This window comes from Chrysochloris asiatica, unplaced genomic scaffold (genome assembly GCF_000296735.1).
Source record: "Chrysochloris asiatica unplaced genomic scaffold, ChrAsi1.0 scaffold00018, whole genome shotgun sequence".
NCBI lineage: Eukaryota > Metazoa > Chordata > Mammalia > Afrosoricida > Chrysochloridae > Chrysochloris > Chrysochloris asiatica.
In genome coordinates this window covers 9,480,544-9,505,721 of record NW_006408536.1, presented here as the reverse complement: position 1 = coordinate 9,505,721, position 25,178 = coordinate 9,480,544, and the positions used below count along the sequence as shown (strand labels likewise).

Below are 25,178 nucleotides of genomic sequence, written 5' to 3'. Positions count from 1 at the left end.
TCACGCATTTAGAATGAAACGAAGGAGGGAGCCGTCTGTGTCATCTGTGAGACAGCCATGGTGTCAGGGAAGACAGTATCCACAATAGTTAAGGCAATCCTGGTTTTACAAAATGTTTGAGAAAGACATTTCTTAAACTCCCACAATGACTCACTATGTGAGCATTCCTGGGAAGGTGGGAAGGAGAACCAAGAACCAATTTTGCTTTTACTTCTGCTAGCAAAGGCAGAGAATCACTTGTTTAATGTTAAAACCAGATGCCTTCAAATTGAGTCTGACTTATGATGGCCCCGTGTGTGTCAGAGTAAAACTGGGCTCCACAGATTCTTTTGGAAGTAGACTGCCACCACTTTCTTCTGAGGCTTTTCCAGCCTTTAGATTAGCAGCTAAGTAATAAAGTACTTGACTATGCAACACAGCACAAGTAAACATTTTTCTGGTGAACCTGTGGATCATGACAAGCTATGGGTATTTCAGAACATTTAATTATGCTCATGAGGAACCTGTACATAGACCAAGAAGCAGTTGTTCAAACAGAACAAGAGGATATTGAATGGTTTAAAATCAGAAAACGTGTGTGCCAGGGTTGTATCCTCTACACTTAATCTGTATGCTGAGCAAATGAGCCAAGAAGATGGATTATGTAAAGAAGAACATGGCGTCAACCTTGCAATATGCAGATGACACACCTTACGATATGCAGATGACACATTTGCTTGCTGGAAGTGAAGAGGGTTTAAAATACTTACTGATGAGGATCATAGACTATAGCTTTCAGTATGGCTTGCACCTCAATGCAAAGAAAACATAAATCCTCACAAATGGACCAATAAATAATCTCATAATAAATGGAGAAAAGACTGAAGTTGCTAAAGACTTCATTTTACTTCGATCCACAATCAACATTCATGGAAACAGCAGTCAAGAAATCAAACAACATATTGCATTTGATTTGCTGCAAAAGACCTCTTTACAGTGTTCAAGAGCAAAAATAACCAGTTTGAGGGCTAAGGTGCGCTTGACCCAAGTTATGGTGCTTTCAAAAGCTTCATATGCATGTGAAAGTTGGACAATGAATAAAAGACCTTGGAAGAATTGATGCATCTGAGTTATGGTGTTGGAGAAGAATATTGAAAGTACCATGGACTGCCAGAAGAACAAACTAATCTGTGTTGGAAGAAGTACAGTCAGAATTCACCTTAGAAGACAGGATGGGAAGACTTCATCTCTCATACTTTGGACATGTTATCAGGAGGGACCTGTCCCTGGAGAAGGACATCATGCTTGGTGAAGTGGAGGGTCAGCAAAAATGATGACCCCCCCCCTAAGGCGATGGAGAGGCATAGTGTCAGAAGCAATGTGCTCAAATGTAACAACAATTGTGAGAATGACGCAGGACCGGGCACGGTTTCGTTCTGTTCCGCAGAGTGTGTCTATGAATCGGAACCAACTCGAGACACCTAACTTCAACAACATAGAGGGATAAGTATTTTTAAAATCAGAACACCAAACACTAATAAAAGACACAAAAATATTTAGAGGGAAAATGACGTATTAATTTTAAGAAAGCAGCAATTTACTTTTCTACATCACTGGAAGCCAAAAGATATACATCAGTATGATAAACAAAATAACTTCCAGTCTGTAATTCTATAAACAGTGAAAAACAAATCCTTCGAGAAATTTAAGATAAAGATATATATAATCCGTAAAACTGAGAAAGTTTAACAAAAACAGACTTTCACTGAAGGAAAGTATGAAGAATGTACCTCAGGCAGACGTTAAGTGTTCCCACAAGTAAACTCAGAGTTAAATCTGAAATGATTTAAATTTCTTAGATTCAGAATTTCATTCTTAAATCAAAGAAAAAGTAAGAGAGAATCTTAAGAAACTTTGGTAACTCTAGAAAAAAACTGCAAGCATAAGAAAAAAACAACCGGAAGAATTCAAGTAGTTTACCTAAGAAAGCTATAGAAAACACGTACAAGGACACAGACCTTTAGTCATCAGCGTAATGACGTTATCATGAAATGGGTCACTTCTGGAAAATTCCAACGAGATCTAAAAAGCAAATGACGTTACTATTATTATGAAAATAGTTCTGCCTTAGAGCTTTTCCGACCTTCCAAGGGAACTATGGGGGGAATTCCTTTTATCATTTTATAAAGATTACTGGGGCGCGCGGGCTCTAAAAGGGTTTCCGGAACGATTCTACAAGGCGGCGCTAGAGGGCGTCTCAGAGGCCGCCTCGCCTGCTCGGTTCACACGGACCTGGGAACGTAGAGAGGCGCCCCAGAAAAGGGGCGGGGTAGAGGGGAGGACCGCGACTTTATTGGGCGAGATGGTTCCGCCTCGCATTCCGGGGCGGGGCTGCTTCGCCCTGAAAAGCGCCGCTGGGACGCTGCGCTGGTGAGTTCCCTATCCACAGCTGTGCTGAAACCTATTCGCTGCTCGCCGCAGTCGCCGGGTCATGGTGCCGGCCTGACTGAGAAAAGGACGCTCCCGGGAGACGAATGAGGAACCACCTCCTCTTGCTGTTCAAGTACAGGGGCTTGGTCCGCAAAGGGAAGAAAAGCAAAAGACGAAAATGGCTAAATTCGTGATCCGCCCGGCCACCGCCGCCGACTGCAGTGATATACTGCGGCTGATCAAGGTAGCTGGAGGTCCGGGGACCTTCCGGGACGGGGTGGGGCGATCCTTTTCCCGGACAAGTGGGCGTCTCCGTGCCTGGGCCGTGTGAGTGAACCCGGCGGGCCCCCTGTACCCGCCCCGCCTTCGGCTGCCTGTCCCATCCCCACCTTCTGAGTTGGCAGGGAGCCTCACTTTGTTTTCTGTTCTCTCTCTTTCTTCTCCGTGCCTCGCCCCAGGAACTGGCTAAATATGAGTACATGGAAGAGCAAGTAATAATAACTGAGAAAGGTAACAACGGTGCTGCGGGGGAGGGACAAGCGTCTGCTGCCTCTTGCCCTCCCGGAGGCCAACACTCCACTGTCCCTTCTTACAGATCTGCTTGAAGATGGTTTCGGAGAGCACCCTTTCTATCACTGCCTGGTTGCGGAAGTGCCCAAGGAACACTGGACTCCGGAAGGTAACCGCCTTCCCCTTCCAGAAGCTGATCAGAGACTGAATGTTGTGTAAGACCTAGTGCCTGCTGTACAGAAGCACCGACGACACAGGTCCAAGTTCCTTAGTGATAAGAAGTTGGTTAGAAATAATAGCCAGCCAGTGAGAGCCTACTGAGGAAAACAATGACAATAAATGTGCTGTACTTAATTGGTGTTGCTGCGTACCATTTAGTTAATTCCCACTCAGCAACCCCACGTGACAGAGTAGAATTGCCTCATAGGGTTTTCTTGGCTGTAATCTTTACAGAAGGAAAAAAAAAATTGTTTAAGTGTCAGAGCTCTGTGAAGACCTGGAAAAGTTAGGTATAATGTCTTTTGTTGTTAATTCCGTTTGATAAAATGGTTCTTGTTTGACCCTAACGTAACCTTTTTTGTAATTGTGTTAAATCACATTTTTTTCTTTAATTTGTCCCAATCTTCAGGTTACAGTCTCTAGCTTCGCCATGTACATGGCCCTTCCGTGTACATGGATGGGCGGGGAGGTAACTAAAAGATCCTTTACACAATAAAGTAGATGATCATGATAACTGAGGTAAGGCTCTATTATCACACACTTACAACATGGTAGATCAAAACAAACCAAAAACATGGTAGATCAGAAACTTCGTTATACTCGCTTCCTTCCTGTCTGTTTACAAAGGAATATAAAATGGCTAGAAAGTTTAATTTAAAACCTCTGCCTCCTTTTGAAGTTGTAGATACCTGTTAAGATGGAGTCAGATGCTTGGGTTTTTTTGTTTGTTTATTTCATTTTTGTATTTTTGCTGGTCCTTGTTGACTGGTCAGAAGACAGAGCCAAAAGGGGAAGTTGTTTGGATGGGAGATTTCTTAAGTTTTATTCCTGAAGTCTGTTCCCCAAGCTAGAAGAAATGAGCACAAAACAAGTTAAGGGATGAGGTGTTTTCTAAGATGTTACATAATAGCTGTGATGGCTACCGCTGCTGCTTCTGGCTTAAAAACTGGGGAAAAGCAAATTGGTTATGTGTGAATTGGAAGGCAAATTCTGAAATAAAGCGTGATGGCCTGATGTTCCTGACGTAAGGAAGCAGAGTTTGCAGACTACTGATATTTGCTCTTCTGAACTGCCGTGTAAACCTGACTTATTCCCAAGTCAGCATACCAGTATATCAGTAGGATGTGAATATGTGTGTGTTTTCTTTAAGACCTTAGCAGTTTAGCTCTGGCAAGAAATAAAAGCATTCTTGCTTCCTGAATGTGAGCTCCAGCAGACTGAAGAGTGGCCAGCCCACAGTTATAGCCTGGCTTTGGCTAGTGCTAATGTGTGCTTTTTTGCAAACAAGGTGACTTCAGAAAGTTTGTGGAAAACGTCCTTTCTCTTTTCATTTTTCATATAATTGTCCATGAACTTTTTGAAGCCCGTTCATACGTAGTCTGAAAATAGTGAGATTGTCCAATTGTGACCTGTGCTGTACTATCATAAAAGGACACAGTCCAATTCATTGACTACTTATTTCAATAATCTGCATGTCTTGTTTTTTTAAAACCTGTGCTAGGCTTCTGTTTTGCAGCTACAACTTTTCTAGATTTTTCTTCCTTGTAACTTATGTGATACTCTTGTTACAGGACACAGCATTGTTGGATTTGCCATGTATTATTTTACATATGACCCATGGATTGGCAAGCTATTGTATCTTGAGGACTTCTTCGTGATGAGTGATTATAGAGGTATGGCTGAGTTCAGAGGGATGGGTATAAAAGAGAAGTCATATCATAGACTTTACATCCTGAAAATATTTAAATTAGACTTCTCTTTTAGGCTTTGGCATAGGATCAGAAATTCTGAAGAATCTTAGCCAGGTATGTCTTTCTTTTGGTTTCTGAATTTGTAAGATAACACCTGAATTCTTTAAATAACAGACTCAAAGTTGGGTCTTGGGAAGCAGATGAATATGCCATTGAGTTTTGTTGGGTTCCTTCCCCTTACAATAGGTGGCTATGAAATGTCGCTGCAGCAGCATGCACTTCTTGGTGGCAGAATGGAATGAACCATCTATCAACTTCTACAAAAGAAGGGGTGCTTCTGATCTGTCCAGCGAAGAAGGATGGAGACTCTTCAAGATCGACAAGGAATACTTAATAAAGATGGCAGCAGAGGAGTGAGGAGTGCCAGTGTAGACAATTACAAGTTCCATTCTATTTAGAATAAATTCTCAACTTCTCTTGCTTTCTATCCTGTTTGTAGTGAAATCATAGAATGAGCTCCCATTCCAAAGCTTTATTACCAGTGGCGTTGTTGCACGTTTGAAAGGCAGTCTATTTTAAATGGTCATTTTGTGCGCAGTTTGGAGTCAGAGTTTTCCTTGAACATCTTCTGATATACAACAAAGGTGGTGTGATCTTTATATATGAAAAAAAAATAAAACTTCATTCTTGTGAGTCATTTAAATGTGTACAATGTACACACTGGTACTTAGAGTTTCTGTTTTGATTCTTTTTTAATAAACTGCCCTTTGATTTAATTGTTCTGTGTAAGCATTTTTACTAATACTTTATTTATCTCTTACACGTTTTTTTCCTTGCTGGTGAGAACAAAGAAAAACCAAACCTGACTTGGTAACTTTACAATTGCTTGTTTAAAGCAATTTTTAACCTCATTTAAAAGTTTTGATACTTGTTGGCTGTCCTGTACTAGTATTGCAAAAGTCCAGAAAGAATCCAGTTGAATTCCAAGTTTTTACATGTAGCAACATGTAAAATCGGACTTCACATTGAAAACATTGTACACTTCATCTAATATAGATTTTTTTTTTTCCTTCAAGAGTTGAAAAAGGTCATTATTTCTGAGATGAATAAAGAATAAGCCCATTGTTTTGCAAGTGAAAAGCGGTAGAGTTAGGATTATGAAACACTGAAAATCAGGGGGGGACATCTAACCACAACCCCATCCCACACAAAATACTATTTGTACAGACAGTAGATTACTTTGATAATTTGAGCAAGAGCAGAAATGGCACATTTTTACAGGAAATGTGGAGACAGAAAGAAATTGTTAAGCTTGCTCAGGGTGGTACATGCACCAATCAAGTAAATTAGCATTTTATTTGGGAGGCAAGTCTGCCATGTTGAACACAATGGTATTTTATATAGAGAAACAATGGTGCTCAAAACCATTAGGAGGGAAGAAATCAATACTTTCTCAAAGACAGAAAATGAAGTAGACTTTCGCTTTCATATGCTATGTGAATTCCTTTTCTTATGGCTGATTATACTGATCTAAAATCCTACACCCATTAATTCCTCAATAATGAGGAATTTCTAAGAACCAATGTACTGATTTTCAAGATACAACATTTCTAATAAGTCATACCTGAAAAACAATACTCTGGTTATCTCCATTCTCCAGGGAATAAAATACTGGACTCCCTACCCTATAAAAAAGTATGATCTTCTATTGTATTTAATAATGGAGAGTTTGGGGATTTGCTGGTGGAGTCCTGGTGTGGCACTGTGGGATAAAACACTGGACCACAAGGTCAGCTTGAACCTCAAGGTAGGCGGTTCAAACTCACCCAAACGCTCCTTGGAAATCCTATGCAGGGTCACTGTGAGTCAAAACCGACTTGATGGTACTCAATGACGACACCAAGAGAAAGCATACACAAGTTTAGTTCTCTAGGCATCTACAAAGCCCAAGATCATTGTTATGAACTGAATTTTGTCCCCCCTAAAATGTGTGCTGTAAATCTTAAACCCCTATACCTGTGGATGTAATCCTATTTGGGAATAGGATTTTCTTATGTTATTGAGACCATATCAGTATTGTTATTAAATGCCATTGAGTCGATTCCGACCCATAGCGACCCTGTATAGGGTTTCCTAGGAGCGGCTGGTGAACTTGAACCGCTGATTTTGCAGTTCAAACTGACTTGGCAATCCAGCGCATTAACCCACAGCACCAAACTAGGACTCCTATATCAGTCTAGTTTTCTACCTTTGAGATACAAAACAAGCAGATTTAGGCACAGAGGAGAAGATACCGGCCACCTGAAGATTGCCAAGCAACTGAGGAACAGAAGCTGAAAAGAGACAAGAACCAGCGGCCACCATCTGGAGCAAAATGAGTGAAGAAAACCAAAGACACATGGAAACAGTCCAAAGGATTAGTGGACCACATGAACCCCAGCCTCCACAACCCTAAAAACCCAAAGAACTAAATAATGCTCAGCTACTGCCGCTGACTGCTCAGAAAGGGAGGTATTGGATAGAGTGGGAGCAAAATGGGAACAAAACTCAAAATTATTTTGAAAAGACCAAGCTTCCTGGTCTGATAGAGACTGTTGGAACCCCTGAAATTATGGACCTTAGTCACCCTAGAGCCTTTAATCCACCCACCCCCATTACTCGGCTCTCAACCAGACGACACACAGACAGGCCTCCTGGTGTGGTGGTGTAGGATAAGCATTAGACTGAAACCCTGTACAGGGTCACTATGAGTCGGAACTGACTCCACAGCACCTCACCACCACCACTAATCACAAGGGTGGTAGTTCAAACCCACCAGCTGCTCTTTGGAAACTCTATACAGGGTCACTTTTGAGTCAGAACTGACTCAGCAGCATTTAACACCAACATAGAGTGAACAATAATATCAGGAAAGCACACGCTTCCTAGAACAGCCAACCATACAAAATCAAAGTGCAATATGTGTCCAGGGATAAAGTTGGTGCTGTCAGATAAGCACTGGACTGCTAACCACATAGCTACCAGCCACTCCTCACAAACCCTATATAGGGTTGCTATGAGTCAGAACCGACTTGAGTGCACTTAACAACAACAAAGAACATCTAGAAGGATAAATGGAAACAGAGGAACTGTTGTTACAGTGTGGGTATTGCAATCAATGTCAAGAAGCAAAATGTGTCTGAATGGTTGAATGGAAAACCAATTTGCACTGTCAACTTGCACCCAAATCACAATAAAGTGTTTTAAAAAAAAGTTGAAAAGAGTTTGGACTTCTAGTCTCCTAAAGTATGAGAAAACAAGTTTCTATCTGGTAAAGATACCCATTTGTGGTATTTCTGTTAACTACTTAGCTTCTACTAGGCGGCCTCTCTAGGGAAAGAAAGTACAGGTGTTTTCCACAGAAATGAAGAAGAAACAATTAAGAAACAAATGATTTATTGATGCCTTCAGCCAGGCTTTCGAACCAGTTCAATGTAGCATAGATTCTGATTCCGTATATCTGGGGTAAACAAAAAAAAAAACCAAACCCAAGCCATAGAGTAGATTCCAGTTCGTAGTGACCCTGTATAGGGGTTTCAAGGCCGTAAGCCTTTACAGGAACAAAAAGCTTCATCTTTCTCCTTAGGAGCGTCTTGTGTCGCTATACATCAGAGTCCAGTGAATATCCTATAGTGCTACCAGACCAGATGCAAATACTCAGCAAGAGGTTGAACCAGAATGAACCAGTTCAAAGCCCTGCCTTAAGCCCACTCCCTGAAAGCAGAGAAGCCTTTGACTATGCAAAGGCTTTTTGATTGTGTGAATTATGACAAGCTATGGATAACATTTCAAAGAATGGGTACACTTGATTGTGGGCATAAGGAACCTGTACAGAGACCAAGAGACATATTGAATGGTTTAAAATTAGGAAAGATGTGCGCCAGTATTGTATCCTCTCACCATCCTTATTCCATCTGTACACTGAACAAATAAGCCAAGAAGTTGGATTATATGAAGAAGAATGTGGCATTAGGATTGGAGGAAGAATCATTAAGAACCTGCGATATGCAGATGATACAACCTTGCTTGTTGAAAGTGAAGAGGACTTAAAATACTTCCTGGTGAGGATCAAAGAGCACAGCCTTCGGTATGGATTGCATCTCAATGTAAAGAACACAAAAATCTCACCACTGGACCAATAAATAGCATTATGATAAACGGAGAAAAGATTGAAGTTGTGAAAGACTTCATTTTGCTTGGATCTACTATCAACACTCATGGAAGCAGTAGTCAAGAAATCAAACGACATATTGTACTAGGCAAATCTGTTGTACAAGACCTCTTTAAAGTATTCAAGAGCAAAGATCAGTTTGAGGAATAAGGTGCGCCTGACCCAAGTCATGGAATTTTCAATCATCTCATAAGGAGCTCTGGTAGCGTAGTGGTTACGAATCGGGCTGCGAACCTTAAGGTCAGCTGTTCGAAACTACCAGCTGCTCTGCGGGAGAAAGATGAGGCTTTCTACTCCCGTAAAGATTTACACCCTCGGAAACCCTATACAGGGTCACTATGGGTCGGAACCGATTCGATGGCACATAACAACAACAACAACAACAACAACATATGTATGTAAAAGTTGAACAATGGATAAGGAAGACCATAGGAGAATTGATGCATTTGAGTTATGGTGTTGGAAAAGAATATTGAAAGTACCATGGAACGACCACCAAAAAGAATAAACAAATCTGTCTTAGAAGAATTACAGCTAGATGACCAGACCTCATCTCTCGTACTTCAGACATATTATCAGGAGGGACCAATCCCTGCAAAAGGACATCATGCTTGGTAAAGTGGAGGTTCAGTGAAAAAGAGGAAGAACCCCAACGAGATGGATTGGCACAGCAGTAGGCTGAAGCATAACAATGATTGTGAGGATGGTGCACCACTGGGCAGTGTTTCCTTCTGTTTTGCAGAGGGTCGCTATGAGTTGGAACCAACTCAACAGCACCTAACAACAACAACAGCCCCTTCCTGTGGGCCTCCTGTCCACTGAGTACTCACTGGGCCCTAAAAGAGAGGGCACTAATCACTGCTCCCTGAGGCAAGTGACTGCCATGCCCTGGAAAAGCATCACCTCCGGTTGGCAGTGAAGCATCTTCCTTCCTGACTGTGGCATGCTTGACCTCCCTTTCAGTCTGCAGGTAGTCAAATCTGCTCCTAGAATTCTGTCTTGCATGATTGGCACCATCTTTGTTTTCTTGTTACTTCATCTCTTCTGAGGGTTGTCACCTCAGGGTGACCCTGTACTTTTCCTTGTATTTTCAGTCTTGGCTTGAAGTCAGTCAGCTCTTTCTTATAGCTGAGGCTAGGAGACAGCCCACACCCTTAGTGAACCCACTCACATCTTTATTGTCTTTGTGGTCCCACCTATCAAAGGCCACCAAATGTCCTTCCTCATCAGGTTTTCCCAGCACCCTATTTCTCCATCACCTCTTTCTTGTGGCTCACATTTGCCCAAAAAATATTTTAGAAGCTTCCAGATAGTTACCAGCATAACAATTCGCTCATAAGAGCTAACATTTATTAAGCACTTACTAGGCACCAGGCGTGTCCAGGGAGTCCTGGTATGGTACTGTGGGTTAATGTGCCGGACTGCAAAGTTGTTTAAACTGCACGGTCAGTGGTTCAAGTCCACCAGCTGCTCCTTGGAAACCCTATACAGAGTCACTATGAGTCAGAACCAACTCAATAGCACTTAATATTATTATCTCTTCTAATTATCACTAACTCCCTAAGGAGCTCTGGTAGCGTAGTGGTTACGAATCAGGCTGCAAACCTCAGGGTCAGCAGTTGGAAAATACTGTGGGAGAAAGATGAGGCTTTCTGCTCTGTAAAGATTTACAGCCTTGGGAACCCTGTACAGGGTCACTATGAGTTGGAACTGACTCCACGGCACATAACAACAACAACCCTATGAGATAGAATGGGGTAAAGAATTTAACTTTATCCAAAAGAATATAATTTCCTCCTCGTCCTTGTTTACTGAGAGACAGCTCTAAATCCTTGGGATTTCCTGAGTAATTGGGATACCTTTTTTTTTTTTTTAAATCTAAACCACACCTGAGACTTTGTGCTAAAAGAATTGCTGCTGTCGCTGTTAAGTTCCCTCAAGTTGGTTCCGACTCACAGTGAACCTGTATAGGATTTCTGAGGAGCGGTTGGTGAGTTTGAACTGCCAACCGTGTGGTTCAAACCAACCATATATGGTCGAGTGCTTATCCGACAACGCCATGAGTTAGGGCTGACCAAACCAGAAAGGAAACCATGTGGTCAGATCAGATATCAGCTGACCTGGGTGGGGAGAGGCATGATTTAGCCAACCATGCCTATGCCATGTTGCTGTTGTTAGGTGCTGTGGTGTCGATTCACTGCCTGGTCCTGTGCCATTCTCACTATTGTTGTTGTCGTGTTTAAGCCTATTGTTGCGGCCACTGTGTGAAGCCATCTGTTTTTCTACTGACTGTTTCCCAAGCATGATGTTCTTCTCCAGGGACTCTTGACGTTCTCATTTTATGTTTTTTAAAACTTATTAAAACCTTGAGTGAAGGTTTACAGAGCAGATCATCAATTTTACATTCTACAAATCAAATACTTCATTCACTACAGTGATTGAAATCCCTTCCATGTACCATCAGTTAACAGTATTTACCTTTATTCACTTTAACTCTTGCATTTCTTTTCATTTCTTTCGATACCTTCATCTTTCCTCTGCCGCCCTCTCTCTTGCTGTGTATTACCTTCCCCATCACCCAAGTTAACATGGGTCTACTCTCTACCCCATGAATAATTGTCTCTTCCCTTCTGTAATTGTCAGAGGATGTTTCTTTTATCAAGAAAACCTTTTAACGTTTTACAACGTAAGTCTCATACGATATTTGTGCTTTTGTGATTAACTAATTTCACTCAGTATAATTTCCTCCAGGCTTATCCATGTCATAAGGTGTGTCACAGATTCATTATTCTTCAACAGTTTGTAGTATTCCATTATGTGTAGGTACCATTCTTCTGTTGATGGGCATTTCGGCTGTCTCCATCTTTTTGCTATTGTGAATAGTGCTGAACATGGGTGTGCATTTATCTACTTGTGTCATTGCCATCCTCATTTTGAAGAAGCGTTCTGGCTGTAGGTCTTCCAAGATAGATTTGTTTGTTCTTCGGGCAGTCCATGATATATTCAATATTCTTCACCAGCACCATAATTCAAAGGCATCAATTCTTGGTCTCCTTATTCACTGTCCAGCTTTCACATGCATATGAGGTGATTGAAAAATACCATGGCTTAGGTCAGGTGTATTTTAGTCCTCAAAGTGATATCCTTGCTTTTTAACACTTAAAAAAAGAAGTCTTTTGCAGCAGATTTGCCCAATACAATAAAGTCCCAATAAAGGATCCTGGTTGGTGAAGGACATTGAAGCTCCCAGGAGGGTAGCACCCTCTTTGTGGGATATAGAAGATCTTCAAGGAAAATTCTCCCAGACCTTGCCCTATGCATTTCTTCCTCTGTATCTTTTTAAATTTTTTTTTCTATAATAAAGCTGTAGTTATAAGCATATCACTTTCAAGGTTCTATGAGTCATTCCAGACAGAGAACTATCGAACCCAAGAGAGTTGTGGAAGCCAGCAGGTCAGAAGAGAGGGCCCAGAGGAGGGTTGTAAATATGGAATGAGGGCAGCAGTGTCTGCCCTACTTTGAAGTCACAAGCAGAAAGGAGACTCAAACTCAACATCAGCCCAAGTTCAATTCCAATGAAGTGGAGGTCAGACATGCCTCCACTCTCCAACCTTCTTTACCAGTTCTGACACACTATTTCTCTGCTAGGCTCCACAATCCATTGCAATGGCCACACAGAACTCACAGACAATACTCATGACTGTGGACTTATTAAAGAGCTCTAGTAGCGTAGTGCTTACAAGTCGGGCTGCTAACCTCAAGGTCAGCGGTTCCATGGGAGAAAGATGAGACTTTCTGCTCCCGTAAAGATTTATAGCCTCAGATATCCTATACAGGGTCGCTAAGAGTCCGCACCAACTCCATGGCACACCGCCACCACCACGGGGTTTGTTAAGGAAATACAGTTTTGGGTCGGGACAGCCTCCTGTCAGTCTGCTTGGGCTCACAGGCACACCCAGGCCCTCGGCCTCGTGTCCTGCTTGGGCAAGTGTTACGAAGATCTCTTAGCTCTCAGCCTCCGCTCCATGGGCCCTTGGCCTCTGCTCTGCTTGGGCAAGTGTAACTCTGCTGATTAAGCACCAACTTCACCAGTAAGCCTTGCCTGAAGGCGCTCACTTCTAGCTCTGTGGATTGGCCCATTTAGCTCCTCCAGATTATGTGGCCCGGAGGCACCCCACTCTGCTAGCAAGCCCCATGCCTGAAGGCACTCAGTCTCCTTCCTCTTTGGGACAGGAAGCCCACCGCTCTGCCTCGTGCTGCTACATCTCTGCTGTTTCTGGTGTCCACCGCTCTCTCCTAAATTAAAGAGGTTCGTTCCTCTCCACTTCTGAGATGTTGTTGTTAGTGCCATCAAGTCCATTCCGGCTCATAGGATTTCCAAGGAGTGGCTGGTGAATTTGAACCGCCCACTTTGCGGCTCAAACTGTCCTTGTGGTCAAGTGCTTATCCTACAGCGCCACACCAGGACTCCTGAGATAGCTCATTTAAAATCTGGTGGGGATGTCAAAACTGACCAATTCCAACATTAGAGGTCCATGCACCCTATTTGCATGGCCCCACCCCATATGGGGCGGGGGCCGCAGTGGTTCTGTAGGATAATTACTGTACTGTGAACCACAAGGTTGGCAGTTCAAACTCATCAGCCACTCCTTGCAAGCGTATACAGAAAATCTATGAGTCAGAACCGACTCGACAGCACTTAACAACAACAACCCAGTCATTTGGTGGGAGTTACAAAGACTATGAGCAGAAGAACCATATTGAGTAATTCACCGCACAACAAGGCCCCTGAACTTACTGAGGCTGTCGTTCTGAAGGGGTAGTGGCAAAGCTCCGAATTTGTAGCTAGAAGGTCATACAGTGTCATGTGGCCTCCCAAACTTGTGCTGGCATTTGAAGCCTTAGGCCTACTTGGCAGTTTGAAGAACTGTGTGCACTTTAACTTATGAGATCTGACCTCACTTCAGTTGGTCATGGAGGAAGAAGCTAGATTCTCATAGTTGCTATCAGAAAAAGTAGCTATTTGATTTTTTTTTTCCACTCAGGAAAACTAATAATTTCTTTTTATGATGAAAATCTAAACCTCAGAGAGATTAAGTTGCCCAACTAAGGTCACACAACTAGACCTAAAGAAAAAATCACTCTAAGCATTTTCCAGATCATCTTAACCAGTGGTTCTCAGTACTAGTTCCACATTAGAATCACCTGGAAAACCTTTTCAAAACAAAAATACTAAGGCCTCACCCTGAGAGACTCTTAATTTCACAGGTGTTGCAAAGTGAAGCCAGAAGATAACCACTGATCTAGATAATTAGCTTGTAGCTGGTTGCAACTGCAAGTACAGTCTGTTAAGTTTATGTTTATAACTCACCTTGGCACCAAGTTGTTAACAATGAACTCTTGCCAAGCAAAGGTCAATGGAAGTAACAAAAAGGAGAACATTCTTGAAAGTTTTTAGAGACAAAGGGTGGGAAAATTGTGTTATCCTGCTCTCCACAGTGTATTTGGTACCATTTGCTTTTGCAAGCAGAAATTTCATTTCAGCAAAACATCTTTTTAAGTCAGTATTTTGTTTGGATTTGATTTGTAAGCTAACACTAATCTTATAGCTGTATATGTATGAACATAAAATAGTCATATCTAGTTGTGTGTTAAGTCATATAATAAAAATGATCTCAATCACCACTTGGGGGGAGATCTGTGAGAATTTGTTTTCCTTTAAACGGGGTCCATGTTCCTCAAGTTTGAGAAACACTGCCATAACCATTCTATTAGGTTAAAAAGTGCCAAAGGTGTCAGAGGTAAGATTTCATCCTGTTGGTAAGAACACTTCACAGGTAATGTTGTTTCATTTCCATCAAGAGACATACAGTGCCTGGTCATCTCTTTATGATGCTGTTGTGATTGTTGTTGCTAAGTGCTGTGACTGATGGCGATCCTGGATAGGGTTTCCGAGGAGCAGTTGGTGGGTTTGAACCGCTGACCTGCAATTAGCAGCCCAGTGCTTATCCTACAGCGCCACACCAGGATTCCTTTACGATGCTGCTGCTGTTGTTGCTACACTATGACCTGTTTTGAGAGTTGTTTTTTCTGCATTGGTATTTCCTTGCTATGTTGTTGTTAAGTGCGATTGAGTTGGCTCCGACCATAGTGACCTTGTATAGGGTTTCTGAGGAGCAGCTGGTGGGTTTGAACCGCTGACCATGTGGTTCGCAGTCCAGTGCTGATCCTACAGCGCCACACCAGGAGTCTAGCAGTCATTAATATCAATATCTAGGTCCATTCATTCATTTGTTAAGTTGTTGCTACGTGTCATCAATTTGGTTCTGATTCATAGTGACCCTGTATAGGGTTTCCAAGGAGCGGCCGGTAGGTTTGAAACGCCAACATTGCAGTTAGCAGTCCAGTGTTTTTCCTATAACGCACACCATTAGTTGTGAAATGGTGTTAGTCTATTGCTATCATTCTTTCTTCGTTTATTAGCTAGAATACTTCCATAAACAGAACTTTCTCCCAGCTTGTATTTGATTACCCTGGGGTATAGAAAAGACAGGATAATGCTTGATTCTTGCCTTTCATTTAATAGTTTTCAAAATAATGAATTGGGCTCCCTAAAATCTTCCAGTTATTAAAGCATCATAGACTTTTAACATTTCCTGTGTTTTAATCCATTGCCATTATTATTCAACTGAAGCTCAGACTTCCCTTATTTGTTCAGTGAGAGCTTCTTAAAGTTGGCTCCCCCGAAAAAAAAAAGTTGGCTCCAAAGTCCCTTGGACACTCTCCCAGAAGTCTTTGTTAGTTGCTTTGCTTTTAAGAATTCCCAGGCTCATCTTGTACATTTTTACTCCAGACCTGCCATCAGTGGCTAGGTAAATCTATGATTCAGGGATAACAGCATTCACTGGGAGCAGGCAGTATCCACAGCTCTCTGTTTTGATACTGACAGGGGCACAGCGGGCAGATCCTTTTATAAGGAGGCTGACAATGGTGATGTTCACCTGTGGCTTCAGGCCCACTATTCAGCTTAGGAATGGTGCCCAGGATCTGCCTACTGGCCCTTCAGTACCATCACTAGATAGAAAGGCTGCCTTCTCCCACCTCAGTTGCCGACACTACAAAGAGAACTGACCCCATCACTTTCATCTCATGGATCAGTTGTTTAGTTGTTGTTGTTTTTTTAAGTGTTTTCAAAACAGCAAAATCCACAACAATGTTCTTTGTTTGCAGAGAAAGAGGGGTGATGATCCAAAGGCAGTTTGCATCTGGTGAAAAAACACTTGATTTGGAGTCAAAAGAAACATAACTAGATCCTCTTTTTCATTTATGGGGCTATAAACAAACTTCATATGTTGTTATTGTTGTTGTTAAGTACCGTGGAGTCGGTTCCGACTCATAGTGACCCTACTACACAGGGTTTCCGAGGCTGCAAATCTTTACGGGAGCAGAAAGCCTCATCTTTCTCCCGCGGAACAGCTGGTAGTTTTGAACTGCCGACCTTGAGGTTGGCATGCTAGCCCGATTCATAACCACTATGCTACCAGCAAAAATAAACTACCCCAAAGAGTTACTGTAAGGACTAAATGAGATTATGAATATGTACATGCATTAATATATTCTAAGTGATATAATTATAATAACCCTAAGTTCAGCATATCTATGTGCCAGACACTGTGATATTGTTAATTCACCACTATAACAGCACTATAAAGTATTCCAGGGATGTGATGGTAAACCAGCTTGAATGTATAATGGGAGGCAACCTTGTTTTGAGAGCTGGTTATGATGGTGTAAGTCCTCCCACCAAGGCTGAATTCTAGCTATCAATGCTTTAACAAGTGACTTGCAACATTTCTGAATATTTAAAAGTTGGCTCTTCCCAGCACAGTATTGTATCATGTGCATTCTAAATAGAAGAAGTAGAGGCTTAGATAGATTAAGAAACTAATGGGTCACTATGAGTGGGAATGGACTCCTTGGCAGGTTTGGTTTGTTTATTTTTTAAAGCAACCTGGAATCACTGCAGGGAGTGCAGGTCTTCTCCCCTACAAACATGCATTTCATATCAAACTCCTACAACTTCCCTAAGCAATCGAGCTATTTGACCTCGGACTTATGTATGCTTTAACACACTGGACTGGGAACACAAATTCCGTGAAGTAGAAAGATGAGGCTTTCTGCTCAGAGATTTAAAGCCTTGGAAACCCTATACAGGGTCCCTATGAGTTGCGACCAATTTGACAGCACTTAACAACAGCATGAAAGAATCATGTGGCCCTCCCTTGACTGTAAGCATCTTGGGAGCAGGAGCCATGTTCCATGACCTTGTCATCGTCAAGTCCTCAGTTCCACACATGGCACCAAGTGGGAACCTTAATTAACATCTTTTCAGTAAATTGAATAAACTGGCCCCAGTTTGAAGAGGAAGCTGAGAGACAGAAATCAACTGTAATGTCATTCTTGACTTGTAACAGGCACTTATTTCGAGAATCATAGTTTAATTGGAAAAAAACAAACAAAAGAATGGCAATTTTTTATAGAGTTTTCTACATCCCAGATGTTTTACATAGATTCTGTCATTTAGTACTTAGAACAAAGCCACCCTTTCGTGTATGAGGAAAGTAGGGTAGGGAGTGAAGGAATTTATTCTGTTATACAACCAGAAGGCAATGGGGTTGAGATTTGAACTGGGAAGCTGGACTCCAGATACACCTCATAAACAACTCATTGTTTAGTTCAATGTTGAATGGCGGCTGTTGTTGTTGTCAGGTGCCATCGAGTCGGAACCGACTCATAGCGACCCCATGCACAGCAGAACGAAACAATGTCCGATCCTGGGCCAATCTCACTACCGCTGCCACACTTGAGTCCATCAATGATGCCACCTGGCTGATCCATCTCATTGGGGGTCTTCCTCTTTTTCTCCGACCATCCACCCTACCCAGCATGACATCCTTCTCTAACGATTGTTTCCTCTGGACAATATGTCCAAAGTAGGAAAGACAAAGCTTAGCCATCCTGGCCTCCAAGGAGCACTCTGGCTGCACTTCTTCCAAAACAGATCTATTGGTTCTTTTGGCAGTCCATGGCACTTGCAGTATTCTCCTCCAACACCACAATTCAAAGGCATCAATTCTTCTACGATCCTCCTTATTCACTGTCCAGCTTTCGCATCCATATGAGGTTATTGAAAACACAATGGCCTGGGTCAGGCGCACCTTAGTCCTCAAGCTGACATCTCTGCTCTTCAACACTTTAAAAAGTTCCTGCGCAGCAGATTTGCCCAGTGCAATACGTCGTCTGATCTCTTGACTGCAGCTTCCGCGAGTGTTGATAGTTGATCCAAGAAGAATGAAGTCCTTGACAACTTCAATCTTTTCTCCATTGATAAGAATGTTGTTAGTCAAGTAAAATAATGGTGCTTTGGGGCTGAGACTGTTTCTTTGTAACCTGACAAAGGTCTTTCATGTGTTTAGGTGTTGAGGAACTAGGGGGATTGTGGACTTGCTATCAATCACTCCCATCTCAACACTTCTCAGCCAGCTCTACAAGAAAAAGCTACTTTCCTGCTCCAATAAGGCAAAGCAAGTGAGTCAGGTACCATCTTGTTTCATTTTCTCTTCGTCAAATTATGAGTTCTGTTACTAGAAACAAAAAAATTTGCTCTTCTAAATTTTCCACTTGAGCCTCCAAGGAATTGAAAAAACAAAAATCATTTTCCAGTTTTTCTGGCTTCGAGCCTGATTCCCGGACGTGATCCAGCAGTAATTGCCATCCAAATGCCCGTCAGCAAGACGGTCATTATGTTCTCTGGCATATAGTACTGAAGCAATCTTGCACAATGTTGTTATAGTATCATGTTGTAATTATACCCCGGCCTTGTTTCCTGCAAATCTCACAGATGCTTATCCACCAACGGGCTGTTAGTAGACTATCAGTCTAAACAAGCCTGGACAAAAGAAGTAATAGCGGTAACCCTGAAGAAACACACAGCTAATGTTCCAGAATGTTCAACGGGTCCAATATTCTTACAGGCAAGTCAAATGTAAAGCAGCATTTTTACCTTTTCCTGTTATGTCTTTGACCTCTTTTGTCTTGTCCAAAACAATATCATTTTTCTCCTCTGTATCAGATTTAAACATGAAACACTGGGGGAAATTGTTACAACCTTCTGGCCCCACACCAACCCCAACCCTACCCCATCTCTCAGAGGAGCTAAATGCTTTAGGAGTCCATATAGGCATGCACATTGTTAAAACTGCAGAGGAGAGGGTGCCTGCCCACTGTCCTATTGCTCCTCCCCTGGGGCGGGAGGAAGAGGGTTGAACCATGGTCAAGTACACCATGATCTTGGCCAGAGCAGACCAAACCTTGGAGAGACCGTTCCCACTGAAATCCTGGGAGGTTGTGAAGAGAAGGCCCTCGGGGGAAAGTCTAGGTTGTAGTGTGTGTGGTTTACATTCCCAGCAGGTTTTAATTAATCTCCAGCTGAAACTTGCTAAGCAAGTTTTTCAATCCAGGTTATTGTGTTAGTATTTTTGGGGCGTGTTGTCCTAGGTTTGAATTTTGTGAAGTTTATTATTCTTTCTAACTACAGCTCAGTGAAGAAAACTAAGGGACCACTAAAGGAAGTGTGAATTTCAAGTTGACGTTTGTTTGCAAGTGATAAAAGACAAAACCAAAATATACTTTAGAAGAATATGCCTTTCTTTTGATGAAATAAACCTATTTTGGTTAAAAATTATAATGATTTGAAATTTAACCTTGAAAACAAGCGCATATATTTCATATATTCCGACACCTAGGGGACAAATTCAGAATCCTTTAGTTTTTTTCTAGTCGACTTTATCAAAGCTTGCCATTTATAAGACTATTTTTAATAGTGCCACATGATTTTTCTTAATCAATAAACAGCAAGCAATAATCAAAAGAGTCACTGAATAGAGTGGGCTTTGGGGAAACAGGGTAGGTAGTGTGTAGGATGCTGCCTCAAGGCCCTCTATTGCAGATCACTTACAATTAATCACCTGACATGATCACTGATCAATCATTGTGGCACTGTAGGATAAGCACTGAACTGCAGAGTCGGCAGTTCAAATCCATAGGGTCGCTATGAGTTGGAACCGACTTAAAAGCACTTCACAACACCCCACCACAATAATTTATATAAGCCTCTAGCCCAAAACATAGAGGAATTATCTAGTTTAGGATCTTCAAGTTGGAACACATTTGTTACTTGAGGTACAATGAACTTTCCAGGAGAATAAGTTTTTTTGTTTTGTTTTTTAACTTTTTATTATGAATTGAGTGAAGGTTAGCAGACAAGAAAATCAGCTTTACATTCAGTAAATTACTCGCTTTGTTTCATCCCAATAATTACAATCCCCTCGTTGCAACAACAGTTATCCTATTTCCTCTCTGTGGCTCCCCATTTACATCTTACGTTTCACAAATGAATCAAAAAATTTATATATATATATTCATTTAAATATCCAAAAAGCACATTCTGCAAGCCAGCCTCCTGTCCCAGGCACACAGCCTTACTCAGTCCATGGACCTAGACCCCACAGCTGCTCTGTCGCTCCATGCCACCGCCTCTGCCACCCTCTCTACTGTTGCCACTTTTCTAGGTAGGATCTCACGCTCCACTTATGTTCTTCCTTCTTGATGGTCCTGGGTCATCTGTTTCTGAAGTAAAAGATTTCCTACTCCTCCCTTTTAGTTACACATCTTCTACAATTATAGTTGTGACAATTACAATTAACTCTGCTAACAATTACTCACAACTAAATGATAAAACCCCATCAGTATCATCCCCCATCCCCGTTCACCGGATCCATCTGGAAAAGAGGAAAACAATTCAGTGGGGATTCTATCTTGCCCCCTCATTTTGAAACTAAGCACACTCATGAAAGCTTGTGAGCCAGTCACTTCATGCTTTATGTTGTTGTTGTTGTTAAGTGCCGTTGAGTCGATTCCGACCCATAGCGACCCTGTATAGGGTTCCAAGGAGGAGCTGGTGAGCTTGAACCACCAACCTTGCAGTTCAAACGACTTTGCAGTCTGATGCATTAGCCCACAGCGCCACACCAGGACTCTCCCCTTTTTTTATAGCCAATGTCTAGACTGCCCATCCCTATCAACCCAGTACACTGAGGAAAAAAAGCAAGGTTGTTTCTTGATATGAAGAATCCATTCCGGTTCCATAAGTAAAAATCTAGTTCATCAAACTGTAGCGATTTGTACTTGCTCACAGCATCAAAACAGGTTTCTCTTCATCTGGTCCAGTTCTGGTCAGCTAGCCATCCAAGCTAGGTCAAATGGGTACTAGCTGCAAGTCTGGGGGCTCACACACACCTCCCTGCACTTCAGACCATCTGGCTGCTTTACTCTCAGCCCTTGCTCACAGGTCAGTGCCCAGGGGCTCAGGAGTTCACACACCTTTCTAAACTTCAGAGCAGCCAGCCCTTCTTCTCTCTCTCATCTCAAGGTCAGTGGGTATCAGTGGAACATGACCAAACTCAATGCATGTGTTCATTGCTGCATTTCCCCCACTTCCACTCACAGGTTGACCCAGGTGGTTACTGCTCTTGAGTTCCCTTTAAGTTTCAGTCCTAGAAGGGGGTTTTCCCTGTTTTTTTCTTGCCTTGATACCTCCAAAGCAAACAATTTGTTTGACATTCAAACAACCAAACAGTCTGCTTTTTTTCTGCAGGTCTTTCAATAAGAATCTTCTGTTCTCCCAGCAGTTCTGGGTTGGTCGGCATGTCTTTTCAAGTGGGAATGTCCCAACTCAGAAGGTTCTGGGTGGGGCTCAGGATTCCACCAAAGGTCTGGTACTCTACAATAGCTTAACAAGAAGTCTATTTCCCTAGGCAATTCTAACTCCTCTTTTAGCAAATCCAATCAGTTATAGGCTGAAGGTGAGCTTACAAGCTTTCTGCAATCATAATTCCCAATATTAATTTTTATTACACATAAATGTCTATTTTACAATAGCAAGCAGGGGAAACCAATATCCACAAGACACTCAAACACACAAACATTTTCCCCTTCCTTTATCCATTCAGTCTATGTCATGCTTCAATGTAATCTACTCACAGAACACTGTAATTTCAAGGTGTGGAGACTGAGGTTTTTTTGTTTGTTTTTTTTAAAGTTTTATTGTGAATTATGTGATAGCCTACATGGGAGAACATTAGCTTCACATTCATCCTATTGTATATCGTTTCATTGCCATGGTTACAATCCCCTCCATGCATCATCAACCAACCAAAGGGTATATCCTGCAAGCCTACACCCCCACCCCCACCCCACAGCCCTCTCCCTCTCTGCTTCTAAAGTCCCCAGCTGCTCCATCTCTCCACATCATCATCTCTGCCTCCATCTCTGGCATCACTGCTTCTCTGGGTAGGGTCCCGCACTCCGCTCTTCCCCCTTGATGGTTCCAGGGGCCTCAGTTCCTGGATTGCATAGTCAGTCACTCCCCTCCTATTGCTACAAAATGTCCATGTTTACATTCCCAACCCTCGAAGTCAGTCCTGATAACAATTATTTACCATTGTACCACAAGGGACTTATCCCCATGGAGACTGAGTTTTAAGATTTTGTTTCCAAACCACAATGTCCATATATACTTTCAGGAAATGACCTGCCTGAGAATGCTCCTGAGGTGAAGAGGTCATTTCTAGTTCTCCTTGTCCATATGCCCTTTCATAATTATCCTTCTTAAGGAGCTCTGGTAGTGTAGTGGTTACGAATTGGGCTGTGAACCACAAGGTTAGCAGTTCGAAACTACCAGCTATTCCACAGGAGAAAGATGAGGCTTTCTGCTCCCATAAAGATTTATAGCCTTGGAAACCCTGTACAGGGTCGCTATGAGTTGGAACCAACTCCACGGCACATAACAACAACAACAACACACTAGACAAGAGAAATGTGTACCTTGAATCTTAGCAGAGTACAAACCCCCCAAGTGTAAAAATCTCTGGGTACAAAACCAAAGAAATGTCAAGAATGCATGACTCCTGAGGGAAGAGTCCCTAGGAGTTCAGTCAGCCTCTCAGACAGATGACTTAGGAGAACGTGCCAAGGTTTTATTTTGAACTCCCAAAGAACGAAGTTCCTGAGTAAGCCGGTGCAAAGATTTCTGACTTGGTAAAGACTCAAGTGCCATGGACTGCCAAAAGAACCAATAGATCCGTTTTAGAAGAAGTGCAGCCAGAGTGCTCTTTGGCGGCCAAGATGACCAAACTTGGTCTCTCATATTTTGGACATATTGTCAGGAGGGACCAGTCGCTATAGAAGACACCCTCGGAAACCCTGTACAGGGTCGCTATGGGTCGGAACCGACTTGACGGCACTTAACAACAACAACATGTTTGGTAAGGAGGAGGGTCAGAGAAAAAGAGGAAGACCCCCAACAAGATGGATTAGCCAAGTGGCAACATCGATGGACTCAAGTATGGCAACAGTGGTGAGGTTGGCCCAGGATCGGGCAGTGTTTTGTTCTGCTGTGCATAAGGTACCAACTCATACCTAACAACAACAACAACAAAGTCGCAAGTAGTATAAAGGAGCATCATCAGGCAGTCAGCTGGAGTTAACCATAACTTTCCAGATAGAGATTGCTCAAGCATTTTATCAGGAATGTTAATTACCTCCTGGAAGAGGATATAATTTACATCAGATACAAAAGTTCTATCCCGGACTAGGTTTGGAAAATTTCTCTTTTTAAGACCTAAACTAAGACCTTTGGTAGACATATTGACAGGGATAACAATGTATTTTATTCAAGTGACAAACTGTCTTATCTAAGTATTAGAAGTGAGGTGGTATTTCATGTTTATCTGAATTGAAAAACGAAGCCAGATTTTCCTCGAAGATCTCATTCCTTTTTACATAATTAACGCCTACTCTTTCTCAGCCCTCCCTGATCACCTGTTCACCTACTAGTATACATACTACTAACACCATGTGTTGCCCTTATTGCCCTATTCCCAGTTGTGATGTGCTGTTTTTGAAATTCTTTGATTAAGATCTGTCTCCTCCATTAAACCACAAACTCCATGAAGGCAAGAATCATGGCAGTTTTAGGTCCCCCATTGTTTGCTGAGCAGGGAGAGGGCTAACATTTTGCATAATTCTTTTATGGTTAGCTGGATTTGGCTGATGGGTTTCATGGTGAGGACTGGCTTTGCCATATGGTGATAGGGTAGACACTTTCCATTAATTAAATGAGCTAATTAAATAAATTGTGGAGAAATTTTGAATCAATAAAAATATAATTCATGTACAACATACCAGAAATTATATTCTCTGTAACTACTTAACCTCTGATTTTTACAAAAATCAAAGTGAAATATGTGAGGAAAGTAAAAGAAAAGACACAAAATAAAATATGTAAGAAGGTACAAAAAATTTTTAAGACACATATGAACAAAAACGTTTGAAGGAAACTGAAATAGCATAATCACTGAACTAACACAGGACTCTCATTTTTTTCTCTTTCAGTTTGTATTGTGAATTGAATGATAGTTTACATGAGAGAACATTGGTTTTACACTCATCGTTTCATTGCAATGATTACAATCTCCTCTGTGCATCATCATTCAACATATTTGCTTCTGTTCCCTCTGTTTTTTCGGGGGCAGGGTGATGTACACAAAAACACTCAGGAATATATAATCATTCAAACAACCAAAGAACGCATTCTTCAAGCCTGCCTCCTGGCTGCAAGCACACAACCTTTCTCTTTCCATGAGTCTAGAGTCCTCAGCTGCACCATTTCTGGTGTCGCTGCTTCTCTGGATAGGGTCCCACATTCCACTTGCGCTCTTCTCCCTTGATGGTCCTAGGGTCCTCTCTGTTCCTGGAATGTGAGATTAACTACTCCCCCTTTTATGTTACAAAACTTCTATCTTTACAGCTGTGACAGTCGCAATTAATCATGACAACAATTACTCACTATGGAATCATAGGAATCTTATCCCCATCTCTTTTCACCAGGCTCCTCTAGACAAGATGAAAACTATTCAATGGGGATTCTCCCTTCCCCTGCACACTCTGAAACTGAACTCCCTCTTGAAAACTTGTAAGCCCGTCACTTTGTGCCCCTCATTTTAGGTATCCAATGTCTA

General features: G+C 42.0%; 1 protein-coding gene across 1 annotated transcript; it reads left to right on the top strand.

Annotated features, from left to right (window-relative positions):
* Positions 1 to 2,441: 2,441 nt before the first annotated feature.
* SAT1 (spermidine/spermine N1-acetyltransferase 1) lies at positions 2,442 to 5,605 on the top strand. The gene is made up of 6 exons (XM_006835569.1): positions 2,442 to 2,653; positions 2,868 to 2,919; positions 3,005 to 3,088; positions 4,710 to 4,811; positions 4,903 to 4,943; positions 5,076 to 5,605. Exons 1-6 carry the CDS (start codon positions 2,588 to 2,590, stop codon positions 5,244 to 5,246), a joined length of 516 nt encoding a protein of 171 aa, XP_006835632.1. The 5' UTR covers positions 2,442 to 2,587; the 3' UTR covers positions 5,247 to 5,605.
* The last annotated feature ends 19,573 nt before the right edge of the window (positions 5,606 to 25,178 follow it).